We start from the raw sequence: 23,829 nt of genomic DNA, 5'->3' as shown, positions 1-23,829 counted from the left end.
AGTTACATGATACAATGATCTCGAGCTGAAGAACTTCATAAAATTCGAGTATCTACTTATGATCTTCAATATGTAAATGGTGAAATTCGCCAAAGCAGAAAATATTTGTTATGTTATTAAAAAGTCATTTTTAAAAAGTTTTTTTGGTGCAGTGATAATTCGCACGATTCCACTCTATAAAATACGTCTTTCCGCATATGCAATTTTGATGGGAGTTAAACATGTTTTTGTACAAAATACAAAATTTCTCATTTGAAACCGTATTATATAACGGTTCGTCATATGATTATGCAATTTAAAAAAAAATGTTCCTGTATATTAATAACTAATCTTAATAAATTAGACTGTCTAAAATTCACTAAAAACACGAAATCTGTATCATTAATTCGCCTCATGATTAAAATGTAGTTTTTATCAAGGGGCACGGTAGCGCCTCGATGACAATATATTATACGGTATAGATTACTTGACAACAGGTCTCTTTCACCTGTAGATATACATACAAAGTAAACTAATAATCTTGTTTTATAAACTAATTTTTAAAGGTTCATATTAAAAATGTAATATATTAAAACAAAATAGCTTCTTAATATATTCATTCATGCGATTGCGATACTAATAAACGTGATATAAACTAACCACTACACTAAGTATTTATTGCAAAATATCTTTATCTTGTACACTCTCGCGGCTAATATAATCATCAATAGTATATCTTCACGCAGAAACTAAAAGCCACCTCTGCACATCAAGCTTATTCCTTCAAATAAAATCCATCAATATTTTGTCCCCACACTCTCACGCACTCGTACAAGCAGAGCGTCACGATTTGTACAGCATATACCGATTAAACGGGTGCAGAGCAGATTAGCATAAAAATGCGCACTTGTCTCTTATAACGATGTACGCTCTTAACTCTTCGACACTGTACACGCGGAGCTGCAGAGGTAAAAACGGCCGTAAAGTAAAGAGCGCGCAGAACTCACGCCGCGCTCTCGCGCGTTAGGACAAATCTACGGCGAACCTACAGTGACTTTCGCCATCGCCGGCAAAGAGGGTTCTTAGCGATTCTCGCGTCCGTACGAAGGTCGAGTTTTCGCGATGAAAAGGCGAGTGACCGTAATGCTATTTTGATGGGAACTGAGGGGGTTTGATTGACGACGATTTCATTGCGGGTTATGCCTGGTATTTCAGGGACTTCCCTCCTCGGCACGCAATATTTCTATTTGTTTTTGCGGTGGATTCTCTCCCTTTTTTGCTCGTTGGGCAATGATTGAAAAATCATTTGGAAATTCGTTTTAAACGAATTGGGTAGCGGTTCAATTGCGTTTAATTGTTTTTCCTTGATTATGAGAAAATGATTATCGAAGGTCTTGACTGTAATTTAGTTTTTATATGCTGCGGATGGCCCAAACGAAAGCTTTCACCTATCGACAATCGTTTTATTATTTTAATAATGACAAATGATCATTCTGTCTCGCAGAGGTGTGAGAAATAGAAAAGGCATCTGATTTCCAATCGAACGTCAGAAAACCTGACAAAAAACAGTCGAGAATTCCGAAACGCCATCGATTGGACAGACGCGAGTTTTCGCGTTTGGCAGCCACACAAAACAATCGAGAAAAATGTTCAGTCGAATGCCAAGAGCGCGTCGTCAGCGTGCGAAAAAACCTCGCGATATGTTTGTTTGCCGCTGTATATCGGGGGGACACTCATAGCCGCGAAAATTATGCGTTGTTGTATCTTTTAAAATTCCTGTGATGTAGGAACTTTTATTCATACCAGGAACATAATATGCATCTAGGAGAGGTTGCCACACTCGTGGTCGTTTATTTACACGCGTCGGAGGTTCATTCTATTGTTATGGTCTATTAATTTTCCTTGCGTGAACTGATTATTTCTGCTGTCATTTATAGCGGGACATTGCATTGAGATTCCACAGGTCGGAGTCATCGCCGTATACATATATATATATATATATATATGCAATCGCCAAAAATCATCGTTAGAAGAAAGCTGGGAAAAAATATTGAAATTTCCTATTACGACAATTCCCACGCATATGGCTGTAGTGATTCATTAGCGCTCAGTACACGAGAAGAAAGGTTCGTTTTATTCTAAACTTTCGCGTATCATACCTGTAGTCAATCTCTTTCAAGGAACAACACGATCCACATGCATTTCTGCGGTCCACGAATCTTCGTAAGAATGTTCTCGAGAGAGAAAAAATTCATTACGCATACAAACTACTTGAAAGCTTCGGGTGATTATACGAGATATAAACCAAAGTGAATAGAAGCAAGGATTGCGAGACGTCATAAAAGTACAAAAGAATATAAAGGGGGTCGAAATACTCCCCAGTTATTTATCGCCGAGAGATGAAAAGAACATTTTTATCCGCGCGATCAACAAGTTCGTAATATACACTTCGGAAGGAACCAGTTCTCGATAACCCATACTTTTTCATTAAAATTACGCCCGAAACGCCAAGAAAAACGCACCCACACTGACCAAACGCCGAAATTTTTTTCCCAATGACGTCTATTGACGGCGCTTCATCAATTGCGCTAATAATACTATTGTTTACACTCGCGGACGCAGATATTATTTCAGACAAAAGGAAAACACTCGACGATGCCGGAGCCACGAAAAATATCTCTCTCTCTCTCTCTGCTACTCAATACACAGTAGTGTATGAACCGCAGATGCACTCGCTGCCCAACCCGCAGCTATCAAGGTGATCATACCGCCTCTCCCCGTCTCTCGCAATAGTGTACATACGCGTGTGCACTATATGCGGTCAGTCGGTCCGTGTTCTTCTCCTCCCCCTCCTCCTGCTCCAGCTGCCGCGCGCGAGTGAAAGAGAAATGCTACACCTCCTTCTCTGCTGGCTCTCTGTCTTTTAAAACCGGCGAGTCTTGCTGCCGAACACGAGAAGCCGCCTGGGACATTCTCTCGCTGGCCGTTGTGGCATACGGTGTATATCTCCTGGAAACGGCGAGAAAGTTTGGCGAGATCCTCCGATCGGTGCACGCGCGCTCGGTACACACACCGGTATAGGCTGAGATCGACCGGGGACCATTTCTCTCTCTCTCTCTCTGTCGATCTTTGGCCAGTGTCTCATCGCTTTGCGAATCCTTGGACAGGGTGTTCCGAGGGAAAAGTGGTGCTGAGATCGGTGGTGCTTCAGTGTTTTCCAAGCCAGTTGTGGACTACTGCGGATCGAGGGAAGAAACATGCTGCTGCTCACCAAGACGCTTCTGGCACTGCTGCTCCTGGCGACGCTCGCCGGCATCGATGCCGTGCCTGGAAGATTGAACGGTACGTTCGCGTTTCCGCATTCGTTCTTCCCGGGGAGACGCGTATTTATACTTTTAGGCGCGGAGAAGGTCGCGCGCGACGGAAGGTTGTCGGGTGCAATAGTCAGGGCGACAAATTTTCTTGGTTCGCGCGAATAATTTAAACGAACGCTGCAAGCTGACCCACTTTCACAATTTGTTCAAAGATATATTTATTGCAATCCGAGCCGGTACTTTTGGTCGAGCAAACTACAAGCGCGAACGCAGGCGAATGGAAAATTGCGCGTAGTCATAGTGTTATCCTTCGTATTTATACATTACATTAGTGTATGAGGCATGTATGTGTAAGATGAACGACACATTCTTGTCGGACATCGAGGAGGAATTTTTCATGACCTCAATTTGGAAGTGATTCGAAGCCTGGCGTACACGACTTCCCTGATGCTGTCGCTGAAAACAGGTCGAGCTACCGATTACACGCCGAGACTCGCGCGGCGGGACGAGTGATTTTAATCTGAATGAGAAAATTCGAACAGTTATTTGCCGCGCGCGACGCCTATTGTGAACGAAAATTTGATTGAATTTCGAAATGACGGGATGAATCATCTGTTGCGCGCGTGAATCGCTAGTCGTCCAAGCTGCGAGTTTCGAAATAATCTCTATGTGCGTTTGTATACTGACATGGATTCTTTGTATATTTCTGATGTAACGTTCATAGAAGAAGATTTAGAGGCCAAAACTGAAAATTACAGATGCGGCAGTAATTTTGTGGTTTGCTGACTATACTGACCAAACTGTGATTTATCCTTTAATTAAAACTTTTCATAATGATTAAACTCGCCGATGGAACTGCTCCGCGGGATTATTGCAATTAGCGCGATTCGCTGCTTCTATCTGCAAAATAAACCGGAATGAAAGTTAATCCCGCCGAAAAAATATTGAACATTTACCTATGGATAGACCCGTCTTTCTGATCGCAGCTTACTGGAAATCTTCCGTTGATTTTCCATCGAAACGCTGGAATTCTATGCGTAAAAGTCAACGCGAGCGAGTAAAACGTAGATCCTATCATTATGGCCGTTAGCTTTGATGCTTGCAATTAAAAAGTGCTTGAATAGTACGCGCGCGCTTTTGCTGCGCACGTTCATTTCGCATTTCACTCTATTTCACTTTGCATTTCTCACGATCGTTATTTTTCAGCCGATCCAAATCGATCGAGCCGATGTGTTCGTGTTCCTCATCAAATATTCAGCCGCTTCGAATTCGACTGTAGATCCGAGCACACTCGCTTTAATTTTTCGTTTCGATTGTCCGCGACACACTTGTAGGACGCGACACTTTTGTATACAGATCGAAAAAATTTAATAGAGGTATTATACTCTTGGCGCGTATACGTTGATTCAATGCAAATATACATGAGTCTACCCACACGAATGGGCCAAGTGGGGGAAAAAATGAACTGTAAATTGAAAACAGTCGCGGAGAGTGCGGATTTCCGTAGCCGGCAAAACTTTCACCCTGATTTTAATAAAATAATATTATGGAGGCAGTGTATGCTATGACGGGCTCATTTCCATGCTCATTCTGCTTAATCAATAATGCGAATCTATACACGGAAAAAATGGTTAGTAACAGTAACAAACCGCTTGGCAAAATACGCACCGACTATTTTTTTGGTTAACCTTACCAAGTACTTGGTAAGTATAATAAAATAATAGGTAAGTTACCTCCTTTTTTGGTAACATTTATCAAGTTATTGGTTAGGTTAACCAAAAAAATAGTTGGTACGTATTTTGCCAAGCGGTTTGTTACCGTATCAACCATTTTTTTCCGTGTATAACGGTTCACTATTTTTACCGCGTAAGTACACAATTCATTATTATAATGTCGGTGTATTTGATGAACGTTTCCTAGCGCGATCTTATATTAAATTTATGTAGATTATAGCTGAGTTATAGTGGATGCATTTGTTTAAACTGTTACAGTTAATTCACTGCTTCCCATTACAAGTAATAAGAAATAAAATGGTATACAGTAGGTGATATAATACGTACATGACAGAAATAATAAACAACAAATGGCATTTCACGCACAAGAATCATGCATCTAATCCGGCTCTTTTGGTTTTGTTTTGTTTCTTTCTCTTCATCTTCACGACCACCTATCACGTCTACTGCACCGCATCAGCGAGTAGCCATTTCCTGCACTTCCCGACGCCGATCAGAAACGCGAAGAAGCGCCAGCTAGATACGGTTAAGCAGCCGCCGTTGCTGCAACAGCGCGACAATCCGAGCCCCTTCAGATTTACTTTCGACGAAAATGTCAGGCTGGAGAGCGTTGAAAACGAGCTGACATGTAAGTCTCGCCGATTTTCTATGCTCTTTGTGGTGCTGGACGCGATTTTCTATTATAGCTTTTGTGTGATGTTTATTTGGAGTGTATTTAATTTTTTTTTTGTTAAAGGGGCTCGAATTGTCGTTGTTGAAGACTAACACATTGCATGGTATCGCTTTTGTTTATAATTTAGTGGTGACGGTGTGATCGGGTGTACGCGGTGCTATTATCTAAACGAAGACGCGAGCCTTCGTTGATGGGTAGTTCAAACTTGGCTTTATGTAAAGCACTGCCCCAGCTATTTTCTGATCAAATTGCTATGCTTTTGTTTCTGTTATGACGTGTATTTATTCCCAAGCTATTAGGATTATATAATTCTTTTTTTCTACGTTCAGCACACTGTGTGCACTACTATAATCGAAATTTCGCCCACTTCGAGCTACACACAAAATATGATATTAGCGCATCTAAAAAAAATTAATCCATAAATTATACCAGGAGTCAATTATTAGAAGTTAATCGGACTCGAAAAATTACGCAAATTCCATCCGACGCAACAAAACCCACCGGTCTCGTAGTCACACGCTGCATCGAACGCCTCGACTACACGTACTCGCTACTCTCTAAACAGCCAATCAATAAAAAAAATGAGGATTCTCGCTTCGCATGTATAGCTCGATCATAGTCATGCGCGGCTCTGTGTATAATTTCGTACCTAGCGATCTATCAAGCTTTGGCAAAAGACTCGCCTACAGAATTGCGACACTTGGACTGCAGGTAAACACACGATGAGTGTACGGTCTATCGCCTGGAGCTGTAGACGAAAAAAAGCCGCGAGCAATGGCGTTAGCACGTGGAAATCTGAATGAAGCCACGCTTGTGATGTAATTCGCGCGTAGTTTTCACAGTGATGGTCTATGCCGCCTTTTATATATTACTGCGTATGTAATTGCGAGCTTACAGGTAATTATTGTTCGTGGGATGTGACGAATTTATCTTCGGGCAGTTTTATATTTGAGATTTCTAATAAACTAGTGAAGCATCGGATAACGATAATAAGTCGTAGATCGGAGCATTTAACGCGACAGCGAATTATCCGCACAGCCGAGAGGTGATTTAGATTAGCTGCGCTCAGACACACAGAAATGCCGATCTCGAGTTTGAATATATAACATATACGAGCACGTCCCGAGGCAATCAATCGCGCGTAGTTCCCGGTGAGATCACTGCGCATTCCCATGCATTTCAATCTAACCCAGATTTCAATTCAGAGACGCGAGAGAAAAACTCGATGTTTCCTCTTGACGAACATCCGAACGCAAACGCACCCGAAATTTTTGCATTAAATGCCTATACCTACGCAGCGATTTCTCCAAGCTCGCAATCGAATTCCTGCGGCTGTATTTTAGAGACGGCTTTTTGCACGTCGGGGTTATGTATACGTACACAATTCCACAACGGATGGATAAACTGACTTTCGATTCTTCTCGCGCGAGTTGCGAAAATGCACACGAAAGCTGTCGTCAAACGCTCGGACGTCTGAGTTTGTTTGATCAATCTGGGCTTTTGCATATAATTATAGCGACGAGAAATTGCGGGCGCTTATCCGTTTAGGGACATGACTCGCCTGTGCAACTCGCAATCAAGGAGACGGATCGAAAAATGCTAATGGTCCTGTCGGTGACGCGATTTAGTTTTTTGAAAAGGACTTTTTTTGAGGAAATATGTGTTAAAATTTCGTATTTATATTCATGAAAGGAATTTTTATGAAGATATTCTTTACTTTTTAGTCAGAAGTACTTGGCATGGAAAACATTTTGATTGAGAGAAAAAACAATCTAAAAAAAATAAATTTACCTATAATTTAGCTAAATAATTTCTTAACAAAGAACTAGTACATTTCGTCATATTTTGCGACATCGTTTATTAATAGATACACAATTAAACCTTGATTTATAGTTACGGAGAATAAAGCACTCACTCTTTAATTATACGAGAACAAAACGGTTACGTGTGAGAAAACCCTGCATGGCACAATAGGCGCAGTCAACTATTAACCAGTAGCAAGAAAAAAAAACAAAGAAACAGATCGAAATAGAACGCAAACGATCGATCGAAACTCTCGTCATCCGAGACACAATCCGCACGTACGATTTCGAGCTGAGCTAGTCGCGCGCGAAAAGAAGCGAGAGGGAAAAATATGTGTTTCAAGGGGAGTGTGCACTTGCTAATCCGCTGCAGCGCAGAGCCTCAAACTCCTTCGTGACATAAGACAATTGCGGCGCGCGCGGGCGCTCCGGCTTTTTAATACTTAGGACCTACTTGAAGTGCATAATAACGAGGTTGGGTATAATAAAGAAGTTTAAAACTGATGCAGTCGGCTGGTGTAACAATGTTTTGGCCTGTTGGTAATTGGCTTTTTGTTTGCTGAGCGGCTATTGTAATCCTAGCACACAGATAAATTCCTAAGTGCACACGTCGTTTGAAAAACAAATTTTGAAAATTGCGTCTCTGACTCACCTAGGTTGATTATTTCAGATTACAAAAGCATCGTCCTTATTAACAGCGATATTGCAGCATTAAATACACGTAACGTCGCACCGCCAAAGTAAATACGCTTCAATCCACTTAGTGAGCGCAAACATTGTTTCGTCTGCGAAACCGACTCCTGCTCGCACAGCGTCAGTATATAGCGCAGCAATTTAAAATAATAACAGTGATCAATTAATCCGCGCGGCACCCGAGAAAAAAAGTTCTCAATGACAGCCGCAGAGCAGCAAGTTCACGGTCACAACAATGCCTCCCGCGAGCGATAGCGTATTTCCGTCACGTTCGCGTCATTTAGACATGCATATACATAGTAGAGATTGAAAAACGCGAAGAGAGATAGAAAGAGAGAGAAACGAGAAAACGTCAACCGGGAACTCAATTCGCGATCGCTCGATATACACGCACGTATACGCGCGGCCTAAGTAGGCGACGAGGTGCATTTTCTGAATGCACTTTCTAGCGCGCTCGCCGCTTTACTTTCATGCGCGAGCGCGTAAGAGCTCGGGAAGAGTTTCTTCTGCGGTTGCGGCTTTATTTTCTTTGGCGCGGCTCGCCATAATGGCTCTACGAGGCGTGAACATTTTTTTCGGTTGTATTGTTGATTTACCTTTTGTTTATTGCTGTAATTGTTTTTAGTATTGACTGCGTGTTTTTGAAGAATGTATACATAGATTTTAAACAGAATTTGTTGTGCATTCACGATTGATGGCTTGTTAAAGAGGGTAATTGAATAAATGTGAATTTTTCATTAAACATATGAGCGATTCTCTATCTCGTAATAACGATTTCATAACGAGAGGATTATCGAAAAAGTCACTTGTTACAGCGAAGGTTGCGCGTCGAGTCTTTTTGATAAATTCAGCTATTAATTAGTGTCTTCGCGCGCAGCGTATGAGGAAAGTCACCTGAACGTTGTCGTTTATGAATGGAAAAGAGATGTTGAGAAAATCTCCATACAGCCTCCATGTGATACCGCATTTTAAATTGAGGTAAACAGACTTTTAGGACGTGGACTTTTAAATCTCGATCGATATAAATATTGATATAAAAGGCAGGAAATTATAGAGCTCCGCAAAAGCAACAATGTTATTACGTGCAAATTTACCCTGGTAGAAATGACCCTAAGAACTGGCCATTTATTAGATAGTAACTAGGTTAAATCCTAAGAACTGGCCAGTTACTAGCCTGTTCTTAGACTCATTTCTACCAGGGTAGCTTGGATATAATTACTGAATTGCGTATCACCTGTGGGTAATTTATTTTTGTCGCCTGAATTTTTATTATGCCTATATTTCTTGATCCATAATTCATTTTTTTGTCCGGTGATTTATGCGGCGAAGCTATGAGACGCACGTAAGATATTTTTTTGTAGGAAATCGTTTGCATAATATGCAGTCTATATTTAATTAAAGATTGATAACACGTGACTTGTAGAGTTTGTTTCACAATCGAACTTTTCCCGCGGGACATTCACGATTAGATCCTGAGCTGCAATGTTCACACATGAAATAACTAGTAATTACTTATACAACGTTGCATCCGCTAGCCAATTATCATGTATGTAAAAAAGGTTAAACGCAAATTTCCACTGTGTATCCGAGCAAGAAATTGATTCTAATGAGGCATAATCGATGTTTTCCATCGGTTTAGATCTTGAACGTATATACGAAAAACGAAATAAGTAAAAGTTTCTCTTCGCGAATCCAAACGCCTTAATCATAAAAGCCAAAAAAATCAGGCCACTTACCTCCAAACGCAGGAAAAAGGTCCATAAAAAGCCGAACTCCTTCTCTGCACGGAAAAAGGTGAAGAAGCATCATATTCTCGTTCGGAAGAGCGTATACGCCCTGTTGAAAATATATAGCTGGATATCCAGGTGGATTTTCCATATGGATAATCTATATGGATTCATGTGGATTCCATATGGATTTATATCCAGATGGATATCCATCTAGTTATTTAAAAAGTCAAGACGGTTAAAAATTTTTGATGCGCCTGTTACGTATAGTTCATCTAACCATTAATGGAAGTACCGTCCGGATGATAACACCTAAACTGGGGTTGTGAGCTCCAAAATACTAATTTTTTTAGCATTACAAAAAATTTAAATTTCTATAAAATAATTAAAAAGTGAATATTTTGGAGCTCACAACCCCAGTTTAGGTGTTATCACCCGGATGGTACTTCCATTAATGGTTAGATGAACTATACATAACAGGCGCATAACAAGTTTTTAACTATCTTGACTTTTTAAAAAACTAGATGGATATCCATGTGGATATCCATATTGAATATTCACACGGAATCCACATAAATCCATATGGAATCCACATGAATCCATATAGATTATCCATATGGAAAATCCACCTGGATATCCAGGTATATATTTTCAACAGGGCGCCCTCGTTCCGCGTCGTCTAAAACGCACCCGATTACGTAACGGCTCTTATAGACATTGCGACACTGCGTAAAGCCGAACTGCATATTTTTTCCGCCGCTGCATAAGTATAAGTACAACGCGGCGCGAGCGAATTTCCTCGCGCATTTAATCGCGCGCGTCATTAGAAAGTTCAAACAGAAACAAATGAGCCGGTCCGTCGGCGGAGTAATCCTCGCGAAAATAGGATTTCCGTTCGTGATTTGTGTATACTTGGGAAAACGGGGGAGAGCCATTGTGTGCGGCGTCCTTTTCGACGAGATGCGCCCGATCGCGATTGAATTCGAAAGGAAAGACTGTTATAGTGGGTTCAGGGAGAGAGAATATCTGTTGAGAGTCGTAACGGCTACTTTGCACATCGGGATCCACGCGCCGAGATTTCACAGCGGATGTTATGCTAATAGGAATAGAGCGATTGTTTAAAAAAACGTCGTCACCGTAAATATCGATGCTAGAGAATAAAGTATAAAAGAATGAGGAAGTAGTGTGAGGAAAGAAAGATTTGTCACCGCCTGACGATGTGCCATCGAGAATCTGTAGTATAAGTGCCAAGCAATATAAAATATTAGCCGTTTAGAATACTGAAGAAAACAGTTTTGGACTGGCCTTTACTTGCATCGCTCTATAATTTTCTGGCTATCTCCGATCAGCGAAGTTGCAGGTGGAACATAGCACTTTCTTCTTTTCGTCAATCTTCGTGCAGAATATAATAAGTATACCGGTTTGTGACAATTATGCCAAACTTGGGCCTCTCACGCCGTGCAACTGTCCGAATTTTATACTTTATTACAATATAATTATGAAATTGAAAGAATTTCGAAGTTAATTTCATTTTCGAACGTCTCAGCAGTCAAATGGCCTTTTGCGAAACTCTTCACATGCAAATAATGATCGTCGGCCTCGATTTTTACGACGTGTCGAACAATCGAATTACAAAACGGAACAGCATTGGGTTCAATTATTGCAAAATTAAAATCGCACGATACGCTTAATTAATGCGCCAGCGCGCCGCCAATTAACGCAGGCTAATTATATCATTAATCTCTTTTTATAAATCGCTGAAAATATCGTAGACAAAGATTGATTTCGAGGTCAACCGCCGTCAATCGCCGGGCTTTCATCACTGTATCTCGCGCGGCAGTGGCGTGGTAAAAAAGTTTTTACGATTAGTTCGTATATGTGCAATCCTCGTGTGCAATATAATTTGTTTCGAAAACATTGTTTTTTGCCTCCGTAAAACCTGCATCTTATACCGCGCGGTTTAGGCGAGTGAGTTTCAGATCATATAGAGGTGTGCTATGGATGCCTACGCGATAAATCAGGATGAATTATACAGCGCCGCGCGCATTGTGTTTTAAAAAAGAAAATTGATCAGCGGTGTCATAGTTCAGCGGAAAGTTATGAGTCAATGGCCGGCGAGCGCATATAAAACTGAATAATTTCGTTATAGTATCGAAGGTCGATCGGCTGTGAACGGAATTCACGCAATGCAGGTCTTTAATTTATGTTCGCCGTGGTATGAAATCGCTAACGTATATATGTATACACATACAGGTGTAAATGCTTGACGATTTTCATAGAAAGTAAACTTTCGCGAAAATTAGACGTTGGAAAAAACTGTTATATCTGTAATCTGGTTTCCAAACTAGAATCATTCGCCGGTCTCATTCGCCGGCGTTATTGAACTGATATCACTGATGTTTATATGTATACATCGGCCGTATACTCATTGAATCGTATGCGAAAAAAGGGTTCAATTACCGCCGACAATTAAGACGACTGACATTGACACAGTTGTTGAAGTATCAAGCACGAATCTTGCTCTAATTTCGCTCGATGTAAACGCGGACAATCTGTGTACCTGTAACGAAATTTTCAACAGTCACGGTTCGAATTTCGGTCTAAGTCGATTTCTCTATCGACGATCGTCGTCGACATTGAATTCGCGCGAACAAAAAGATGTTGGAATGTATAGAGTCGAACGAACAGTCACTTTCTGTAATAATTCACGTGTGCCGTAGCAATAGATGCCGTAAAAGTGATGTGAAGAGTTTTTGTGATACACCGATTTCAATCCGATCGAGAAGGAGCTGTGTTAAGTGACCGGAAACATTCCGGAGCCATATGACCTTCTTTTAGTTCAACTGACATGTATTTGCTTTCGGATTATGGAGCTTTGCTGCGGGATGATTGAAAGTTATGAATCGATCTTTTTGATCTGTCGTCCCTAACCGGGTTTCCTAATTATGAACAAAAGATTGAAAGTCACTCGGTGAATAAATGTTCCAAATTCTACACTTCGATCACAACTTTAAAAGGCTTTTGCGGTTCGTGCAAACTGAAAATTACAGATGCGGCAGTAATTTTGTGGTTTGCTGACTATACTGACCAAACTGTGATTTATCCTTTAATTAAAACTTTTCATAATGATTAAACTCGCCGATGGAACTGCTCCGCGGGATTATTGCAATTAGCGCGATTCGCTGCTTCTATCTGCAAAATAAACCGGAATGAAAGTTAATCCCGCCGAAAAAATATTGAACATTTACCTATGGATAGACCCGTCTTTCTGATCGCAGCTTACTGGAAATCTTCCGTTGATTTTCCATCGAAACGCTGGAATTCTATGCGTAAAAGTCAACGCGAGCGAGTAAAACGTAGATCCTATCATTATGGCCGTTAGCTTTGATGCTTGCAATTAAAAAGTGCTTGAATAGTACGCGCGCGTTCGAATTTCGGTCTAAGTCGATTTCTCTATCGACGATCGTCGTCGACATTGAATTCGCGCGAACAAAAAGATGTTGGAATGTATAGAGTCGAACGAACAGTCACTTTCTGTAATAATTCACGTGTGCCGTAGCAATAGATGCCGTAAAAGTGATGTGAAGAGTTTTTGTGATACACCGATTTCAATCCGATCGAGAAGGAGCTGTGTTAAGTGACCGGAAACATTCCGGAGCCATATGACCTTCTTTTAGTTCAACTGACATGTATTTGCTTTCGGATTATGGAGCTTTGCTGCGGGATGATTGAAAGTTATGAATCGATCTTTTTGATCTGTCGTCCCTAACCGGGTTTCCTAATTATGAACAAAAGATTGAAAGTCACTCGGTGAATAAATGTTCCAAATTCTACACTTCGATCACAACTTTAAAAGGCTTTTGCGGTTCGTGCAAACAGCATTAATACTGGCCAAATTAGCTTCACTGAGTTATATACGGGATAAACGTCTCACTCCTTCGACTCCTTAATGGCTGCTGAAAAGATCCTTATGTAAGCTATACTCTTTAGCCTCTTGAGAAAGCCTTAAAAAATTTATTTTTACTCTTTATAACGTTCACTTTCGTCTGCGCAAGCTCTCCGCAATTTTTACGTAAATCCCTTCCCCTCGCTCGCCGGGTCATCTTAATTGGATCCAAAAGTAAAGCAAGCATCGCAAGAATTTTCGTGAATACTCGATTGAGACGCTATACAAGGACGCTATAAAGTTCTTTCTCGTGCGAAACTCTACGCGCAAAAAAACATTTGATTCGTCTCTACGAAAATTCAAGCTGCGCTTTCTACATCCACAACGATAAAAGCATCCGCGTCATATAATAAGCTACTTCTACTACTTCGAAAAAAGCATTTAACTGCAGAAAAACCTTTCCCGCCGCTCTTGAATTTCATCTGCCGTGCACCGAATTATACACCGCAGGCGTTGTATGCCGGCACTCATCGAACCGGCCCGCTGGAAACCGGGAGATAGCGACATCGGAAGCTCGACCCACATTACGCGTGTGTATGTTATATGTATAAGTCTTGATCGGTTGGCTACGATGCGTGAGTGCGTTGTTTCCGCTCGGCTTTTTCTGGCGCCGATCTCTCACGATCTTGTTTTATCGCGCGTCTCGGATCGGATATATAGGCACTTTCTCTCTCGATCGCGAGTTGAGTGCGATTATACATATACTCGAAGGAGGTAAATGGTACCTACATGTGCGTGCAGCCGATCGAATTAGAGACTTCGATGCTTGGGATGAGGAGATGCTGGCGACCGTCGCGCTAATCCTTATATATCATACTGTTGTATTAATTGATTATTTAGGAACTGACAACTTCCTTGCTAATCGCATTCCTATATAGCTACTGCAGTCGTAAATCGGACCAATTATTCAATGCACTGCACCAAGTCATTATGAGACGTCGTATATCGCCACTTCCTTGTTGAATCCATTGAAACTACTTAGAACGTTCAAAACAACATACCCTTCCCGTGTACGTACACCAAGCGCAGGTGCAATCTCGGCACCGATCGAAAAGTCGTGCGCGCGGCAGATACCGCTCACATATATATATATACACTCGCAGTCATAAAGTACGTATGCGCACTTGCGACGATGCTCGAGAAACTCACCCGTGGCGTTTCTCTCGATTCTAACGAACCGCGCGCGCTGCACACACGAGTCTATAGGGCATTTTCACAGAAAGCAAGATCAGGAAGCGGTCGCAGAGTAACATTTCTGCGCCGATTTCCCTCCGAAGAAAGCGAATCGCGCGAACGCAATACTCGGCTCTGTTTGTTTGCTTCGCTAATTGTGTAACTTAGGAATTCGAGTCGCGTAAGAGCTGACCCGCACGGTGTCGTCGATTTTCCGCGAGCCAAAGCGCGCGAGCGCGCGTCGAATCGCTTTGAGGAATCGATTACAGACCAGATCGGCATGGAACGTATTTTCACGTTTCGTTCGAGCCTATATACTGGGTGGTTGATTCTTTTTCTTTCTTCTTGCCGCGGGGTTTCACGCGATTCGTGCTCTGATTGAGTATCACTGTTGCGTCTTTATAATGAGTCATTATAAGATTTACAGGGATCGGTATCGTCTTTTCTTAATCGAACTGTTGATACTTGTGCAATAATTCACATAATTTTTTTGCTCGACTTTCGTTATTACTCTTGATAATCCGTTTAACCGTATGAATAACGATGCTCTTTGCCATATATTAAAATCTTGCATTATCACGATGTACAGATCTAATTTTTGCCGAACTACATATACTCGCTTCGTGTGTATAACGATTCTCCGCGTGATTTATGAAGAGATCCGATTTAAACGTTCCAACGCTCATCGGACACGAAAATTAATCGCTATGATTCTTCGTTATTATATTATTATTTATAATCGCGTTAGCGTTGACAGATACAGAATATAAAGTTGTATCCCCGAGAGCTATCCTTCTGATGCCTGCAGAAGTGCATCCACGTGTCGGCCCGAAAAAAGCCCGGATCGCGAAACTAAAAATGAGAGCAGCAGATATAATTTATAGCCTCAATACGACGCGATAAGCGAATTCCGAGCACATGCATCAACTCGCGATTTGCGCATAAAGAAGCCTCGACTTTTTCAAGAGCCGCCCGCCGCCGCTTTTCCTTTTGCAAAGCGAAGAGAGAAAAAACGAGCTCCAGATAAAGTCCAGTCGGTTACATGCCCACACGCATACACACAGAGACGCCGAGAAGTTTCAGTGCGGTGAAATGAAATTCGGTGTATAGTTGCAAACTGGTTTTTCCCGCGGGAGAGCCTTGAAAGCGTGCACGCGCGAACTTAACCCCCTGGGCCGAGAAGCGGCGGCACAGTTTTCAATTAGTTTCGCGCCTTTGTTTCTTTAATTGCGCGAGTGTATAAATGTACGTGTTACGAAGAGCAACGAGGGACTGGTCCCTCGTTAAGCGGCTATACCGACGAGATAAATGCGCGAAAGTATATTACATATATAGCACGGGAAAAGGGCTGAAATGACCTGCAACTGCGGTACTTCTGTTCTGAGAAACATAATATAAACGTATTGCGCTGTGAATTCTGACGATGCAGTTTGCCGGAACTGCAGTATAGATATACTAAAATAGCAATGTCTAATTTACGGATGTCTGAGTTTCTTTATACACTTGCCTGGATGATGGTTGATAACCTGCGAGCCTTTTTCTGCGCAATCGAGTATAACAATGCAATTTAGTCGCAGGGAGAAATCGAGTGGAACGTGAACTTTTTCAAAGCCTTTTAATCAAAATTAAATTATAAACGTTACACACAAAAAGGTTAAGATAGTTGTTACGAAATATTATATGCACATTACAATCAATTGCGAAATAGTGCAAGCAATTTCTCTAAACGTGTACATGCGTAAATAATCAAAATCGAAATGTCCCTCCACGGCTGTGTGATTTACAGCCTTTAATTAATTTCGATAATGCGCTCAAAATATTTTTCCCAATTTGCATATCTTTCTTCGGCCATGACGACATTATCGAGTGCAACGAACGTAGTAGTGGATTGAGCTGCCATCTGATAAATTATTCAATAGAGTTAGTTCTAGTCCAAACTCCATTTATTATTATACCTCCAGCAACTAATCACAACTCAATCTTCTTCACTTGAAGCACACAAAGGCTCTCTTTTGACAAAATGTCCCGTTCAAAAGTGAAAATAAAAAAAAAAAAAAATAAAGCAGTCAAAGCTCAAAAGACGCTCGGCATATTATGTTGTTGCTGCAGAGACATTTCGATCCGAAAGCAAAACTTTCTATTTATCATTTTCCTCTCTTTGCTGCGCTGGCGCGCGTACAAGTATACACGGCCGCTCATTAAGCCGATTCAAAAGTCTCGCGCTCTACAGCCTCGCTGCGAGCTAACCCAAAAAGAAGCAGGTGAATAGCGTCTTCTAAATCGTTTTAACGAAGCGGATCGGACACCTTGTCCCAGACCTTCTACATCGAATTTCTAAGTCGTTACAGGGGAATAACGAAAGTGATTTGTAATGGATACAAATGCGTCGAGTAACGGTTTCAGCTGATGGCTAATGCGCACTTGTGATTCTGATGGTCAGCAATTTATCACAACATGTATATATCGGGAGCAATTTAAACGATGTGGCGAGATTTTGGCACAGCCGGCGATCTCAATTCCTTGTATAACGTGTCGAAAATCGCTAACAACCTGTTATTACGGTAACGTGAAAGCATTCGTTTAACGGGGGATTGCATTCTTATTTCGCGACGGGTTTGTTTGAAAAAGCGGAGCAAGTATACTCGTTACAGCTTTTTTTCTTTTCACTGCTTTTCCCGGTTATTGTCGCTCAGCAGTGCGTTTTTGCAGCTGTTTTGCCGGCTGCTCTTGGAACCTTACATTTATGAGATTTATTGTATAAAGTATGCTGATTCGACTTCAAATCCTTCGTCACGGCTGTAAAAAAATGTAACGCTTTCGAATAAAAAGAAAAAGAATTTGGAAGATGGTTTTCGACCTGAGAATAGCATAGAAGATTTTGTGTATTGGCCGAAATTCGCCTTGACTCCGAGTAGTCGTAAAAATGGAAAGTAGTCCCTGAAATTCCGAGACAGGTTGGCAGGTTTCGAAGAATAGAATCTATAAGTACTTTCGTATCCTAGTTCCCATAGCATACATAATATTCGAATATTCTTCCAGGTTTGAATAACCGCAAATTAAAGTGTTGAACAAATTAAGTCCTTACTTTTACCAATCAAGTCGATATCAAACCTTGCAAGAAAGGTTTTACATTACTCTACTATGTACTGCGCTATAGCCTTGATAATAAGATAACATTTATATTGACCACGCGTGGATGCTGAAATAGACCTCGTCGAAAGTATTGATAATATATTTTCTTACCCGAAAAAATAACTAATGGTTTACACGTGTTGCAGACGACTGTCCGAATTGCGCTGATGAAACGATAAGTGCCGGAACCATGAGGTGGACAATGCCACTGCTGAAGCTCGGTGAAAAGCGATACTATCTAGGAATCTTCTTCAAGGTAACCCAATATTCACACATCGCATCATGTACGTAAATTTCAAAATTTCACCACATCAAACTTTATCTTCAGGCCAACTGGTACAGAGCGGCGCAGTACTGTCGCTACCACGGTATGCACCTGGCGAGTATCAGCTCTCAGGAGGACAACGACAAGCTGGAGAAGCACATCAAGGACTTCGGTCTTGGCCACGAGCATTTCTGGACGTCGGGCACCGACCAGGGTGAGGAGGGAACCTTCTTCTGGATGGCCAACGGTAGACCCGTAACCTTTGAGAACTGGAACACCGGCGAGCCCAACAATTTCCGGTACGTCGATACATCATACGATCGCTTTTTTATACATCAGGCTTTTAGTCGGGTTTCAGATTACGAAACTCGGGTATATGTATGATGGAAATTAGGGATTCTTTTTTGGGATGGAAGAGCTGATTTGTAACTTATTTATTCAGCTCCCTATTGATTTTTGTTTGTATACTAAGTTTGATTTATTGTTCGAATACGCTATTGCTACATCGTTTAATCATAATTAGGTGACGTTCACTGGTTAATAGCTGTATATTTAGCCTCATTAATGTGTTGCGAAATTTCGATGCAAATTATTTAAAATATGCTAATAAGGATGTGCGGGACCAGGCTCGAAATGACTCGAGATTTATGTCGACCATATTTTCGAGATGAGACGAGATCCCGTCTCGCCCGACAATCTCGAACTTTTTCGAAAATCCCAAAAAATCTCGAGGTTTTCAAGAATACTCGGATGCACAGAGCACTTCAGAAAAATTCAAAGATAATACAATTTCCGGTGAACGTTGAATTCTTAACTGTAAACTATACCCGAAGTAATACTTCAGTTACATATACACGTGAAATGGAAAAGCACACGTAATTACAATTTCACTTTAGTTTAAACAAAAAAGCCCGCGCGTAATCTAATTTTTCAAGCCAAGCGCGTGAGAGAAGAAAGTATCAACGAGGATCGGAATCTCGAGTAGAAGCCAAAAAGTGCCGTATAAATCCTCAGAGCGATGTATCGGGCTAATTAGATTCAGCATCGCGCGCGTTACGCAAAAAGTCTTCGAGCTAAAATCACAGCTCTATCCCTATTTCCAGTCGGACACACACACACACACACACACACACACACACACACACACATACGCGCGAATAAACGAGATGCAATCAGAACATTAGGTCTTTCTCATTACTCAGCCTTATACACACATATGTGCGTATACACATAGCGAATGCATTTTCGTCTAGTGTATAACGAGCGGTTTTACCGCGGCTTTAATTCAACTTGGCGTGTATTGTGACGCTTTTTGCGTTGTTTTTATATGCAGCTCGCTGCGAATGTCTTCGTGCAATTTACGGACTTTTACCGTTATCTAAGTAGACGCACACGCATACAGACCGATTAAATTCGCTTATGTAAATAGCTTACACAATTATTTCGAAAAATATTGCATTCGAATTACATATATTTGCCTCTCGTTCCGGAGTACAGTGTATGATGATAAAAAAACAACCCGTGTTATAATGACAATGCGCGAGCGCGAACGAACAATATATCATAATTGCAGATAGTTATAACGATTGATTCTGTCTCACAGGTACGAGAACGGCGAGGAGGAGCACTGCCTGGAGCTGTGGAACCGGGACGGCAAGGGCCTGAAATGGAACGACAGCCCCTGCAGTTTCGAAACCTTCTTCGTGTGCGAAGTGCAGTGATGACGACGGCCAGCCCAGACATATACGTACATGCTCTTTTCTTCATTCGCACAGCTATACGTATACTCCCGGAGCGAAGGACGCGACCATACGAACTTTCTTGAGATCTCTCTCGCCTCGCTCGAGGGATTCGCGCGGATGTGTGCATCAGGAATATAACGCAAGAAAAGAAGAATGAAAATGAGTGACTCGATTGTGCTTTGTGCGCGCGTGTGCAGTATATGTACACTTCAACATGTATAGAGTGGTGTCCGCCAGTCGTCTCGCGTTGGAGAAATGGCCGTTTTGTTCTCTATCTACTTACGTACTGCATCGGGGATATTGCTCCTGTAAAAGTTCGATTGTTTATGTATATTGAAAAAAATCACCGATTCCGCTCCGTTGGAAATTCGAATTGCTTTACTGATAATGCGTTTTCTTCCTTCCCGATCAGTCTAATGCGGATATAGAACGAAACGAGCGATCTCCGCCGGTGTGTGAATAGTCTGTAAGCGTATAAGGTTGTACGATTATTAATTATTTAAAGAGAGAACTCGAAAATCACAAAAAATCATAAAATTAGGCAGACATATGGTGGAAAACAGTTTATCGCAATGCGAAGAAAAGAGAATATTTTAGACAACCGCAATTTCTTATGAACAATCAAAAGATCAATAGTTAAGGTTTTTCTTGTAAAGCCAAAACGTAGAGTGTATATATATATATATATATATATATATATATATATATATATATATATATATATATATAAATGTAATAACTAAGCTAGCTAACTTGTACACACGAGCTAATAAACAACGACGACCAATATTTCAAGATCCCCCAGTGGATATTATTTCAGGGCTAATAACTGTTAAACGCATTTTCTCCTAGTCTGTAATGTTATTTTAGAAATATTGCGACGTTAGCATGTATGATTTTGTTGAATATAGCAGTTTTTCTACAGAATTATTCGGGGACGTTGATTTTTGTTGGAATTGACGCCGTTATACACGCATTTATCCGCGCTCTCTATTTAAGATATACTACTGTACTGCATGCCTAGGTCTTAACTGCAAATCCGGATTGACGCGTAACAGTGAAATCCTGATTTGTGTTTTAAAAAAGAGGCATTTTGTACTTATTGAAAATGTTGAGCTTATCGACAGTCGATAAGTGAAATTTTCGTAAGATCTGCAGCGAGTGCTGCAGAGTAGAATACTTCTGTGTAAATCGAACTACCTTTTTATAAATAAAAAGTTTTTCTCGATACCTTTATGTACGAATATTCTTTCAGTCTTATAACTTTTTTAAACTTCATATTTTGTCATTTTTCATTATCGTTTCATTTCGATCAGTGGCTGTTCGGAATGAATTATTTGACACATTATGTACATATATATGTATGTGGTATTTTATTTTCGAATATTGACCAACGAAAAAAATGTTCACGGAACATTTGCGTCAATTGACTGAGGATACGCAAAAGTTTTATAGACATTACGAAGTGATGACTGTGTTGATGAAAGACAAGTCAAGAACGTAAACAGTTAAAACACAGATTGCAAATAAGCAATATGATAAATTATAATAAAAACTAAAACATTTGAGCAGATCGAATCAGGTTTGAATTGATACATGTGATGTATTATGGGCATTGCAAAGAGTGACTCAATTTTGACTCACATTTCAATGAGTGATTTTTCTCACTCTTTAAGATTTAGAGAGTGGTATATTTGATTTTAAAATTTGGAAGATAAAATAGAATTTACTTCTATAATCAGTAAACTCGAATGTCATTAAAACAAATGACATGTTTACGAAAAGCAAGTGAAAGTTTTTTATGATACAAATTTTGGCGAACATTTTTAAAGCTTCTTATTGTTTAACACGAGAGTAACGTTTTATTAGGCTATAGCGAGTATGGCTTCATTGGTATGATAACTTACGATTGCAATACAAAGTAATATAACGTTGAATTTTCGATTTCTATAACTCGTTATAATAGCTTGATTGATAAAAATGTAAAAATGTTTTTGCGCAAACACACTAGACACGCGACATGCAGGTGTACATACATGCAGGAGAATTGACATCGTCGCGCAATCCGACAAATTACCCGGCGATCCAGAGTTACAACCGTTCATTCTTTCGATTGCGCGGAGGCTCATCGACGCTCCATGTTAGACTCTCGTTGATGCAGGTCAGGGTCGTATATAGAGACTCACACTCGAAACGAGGTTTTCTGGATTCCAAAAATTTGAGGCTGACCAACTACATACATTGTATTACCAAATTCATCGATTGCTTTCGCAATATATTTGAATTAATTATGGTATTTTTTACATTATACGAATAGCAAACTAAAACCTGCTTCTCAGTATATCTCGAGTTTTCCTCAATATGTTCATGTTTTAAAAACAAGATTGCATCTCGCGCGTTTCGCTATAATCGGTTTGTATAAAAAGAGAGGATTGACATCAGGATCGAACAATGCCTAAAATCAGGACCGTTTTTGTCGTACTGCCGCGTGCCGGCTGTCTATGAAATACCTCCGAGAACACAATAAAAGGTGAGCGCGCGAGGGAATAATAACGGCGGCGTGAGAGTTTCACTTTTCTTTGCAGCACCGTAAGAACGAGCACCGAAGGCGCGAAGGTGACAGCAGCCGGCAGCGTTCTACGAGGTGATTATGGATTTTATAACTTTGAGAAGTGTCTGTTGTTGCCGAGTTTTCGGAATCATTGTTTTATCGGCATGTCCACAAAAACAAATGTAAATAACGCTTGATGAGAGAGATTTACTTTCTTAATTTAGCGCGCGTATAGATGGAATTTTTTTCAATCGCAACGAAGATTTCAAGCGTTGAGCCTTATGTAATTTTGGAAAAGAGCTAGCTGCAGTTGAAGCAAAATGCGAGCGCGACTAAAAAAGATGGCGTTTCTGATAAAATCGACGCTTACGTAAGGAAAGCCACTATATACACGCTTTGGAAAAGATGTAAGTATAATATTCTCGAGGCAGCTAGGCAGCTGCGCTGCTTTTAAACTTATATCGATATATCGAGCGCAGAAACAATCGGAGTAGAAACGCACCGCGGAGTCGATAAATCCGAGCGCGGACTGTAACGACAGCCTTTTTCTTCACCTTTACGACTAACTACTCCGGCAATCTCGATGCAATTGACCTGCATATCCTTACCTAGACAGAGAGAGAGAGAGAGAGAGAGAGAGAGAGAGAGAGAGAGAGAGAGAGAGAGAGAGAGAGAGAGAGCGAGAGAGAGAGAGAGAGAGAGAGAGTCGAGAGAAAAACCGCGCGAGAGCTTTACGAGTATTTAAAAGTTTCGCCCTCAATAACGCTCAATACCGTACATTTGAGCTTCATTACGTGCATCGTTATCTCTGCGCGCATGTTTGCACAGGTCGTGGCTGGAAATTGGCTGTCTTCTCGCCGTTAAAAACAATAATGACACGTATAGTATCCAAAGAGTAGTATCGGGTGGATTGGAAATTTGGTCGGTTTCGATTTTCGGGCTTTTTCAGCGATATTTCGCTGTGCGAAAAAACGCACCAGCGCTATTTATTCATTGAAGATACGTGCTTGCTCACATATACGTACTTATTACTATCGGTATCTCCGAATCGTGAGAATGGCTTTTCTCGATAAACGATTACCGCTCGCAGGGTCGATTT

The 23,829-nt window shown here is 40.9% G+C and overlaps 1 protein-coding gene across 2 annotated transcripts; it reads left to right on the top strand.

Moving 5' to 3' along the window:
* The first annotated feature begins 2,893 nt into the window (after window positions 1-2,893).
* On the top strand, window positions 2,894-20,708 carry LOC100121639 (C-type lectin 37Db). 2 transcript variants are annotated; one of them, XM_001605197.4, is made up of 4 exons: window positions 2,894-3,321; window positions 18,319-18,428; window positions 18,501-18,736; window positions 20,041-20,708. In XM_001605197.4, the coding sequence occupies exons 1-4, from the start codon at window positions 3,237-3,239 to the stop codon at window positions 20,156-20,158; spliced, it is 549 nt and encodes a 182-aa protein (XP_001605247.1). In that variant the 5' UTR covers window positions 2,894-3,236; the 3' UTR covers window positions 20,159-20,708. The 2 variants fall into 2 exon arrangements, with proteins under 2 accessions (XP_001605247.1, XP_031785053.1); XM_031929193.1 differs by lacking the exon at window positions 2,894-3,321 and adding an exon at window positions 5,305-5,654.
* The last annotated feature ends 3,121 nt before the right edge of the window (window positions 20,709-23,829 follow it).

The sequence above is a fragment of the Nasonia vitripennis genome, chromosome 4 (assembly GCF_009193385.2).
Source record: "Nasonia vitripennis strain AsymCx chromosome 4, Nvit_psr_1.1, whole genome shotgun sequence".
Taxonomy (NCBI): Eukaryota; Metazoa; Arthropoda; class Insecta; order Hymenoptera; family Pteromalidae; genus Nasonia; species Nasonia vitripennis.
This window is presented reverse-complemented; position numbering and strand designations above follow the sequence as displayed.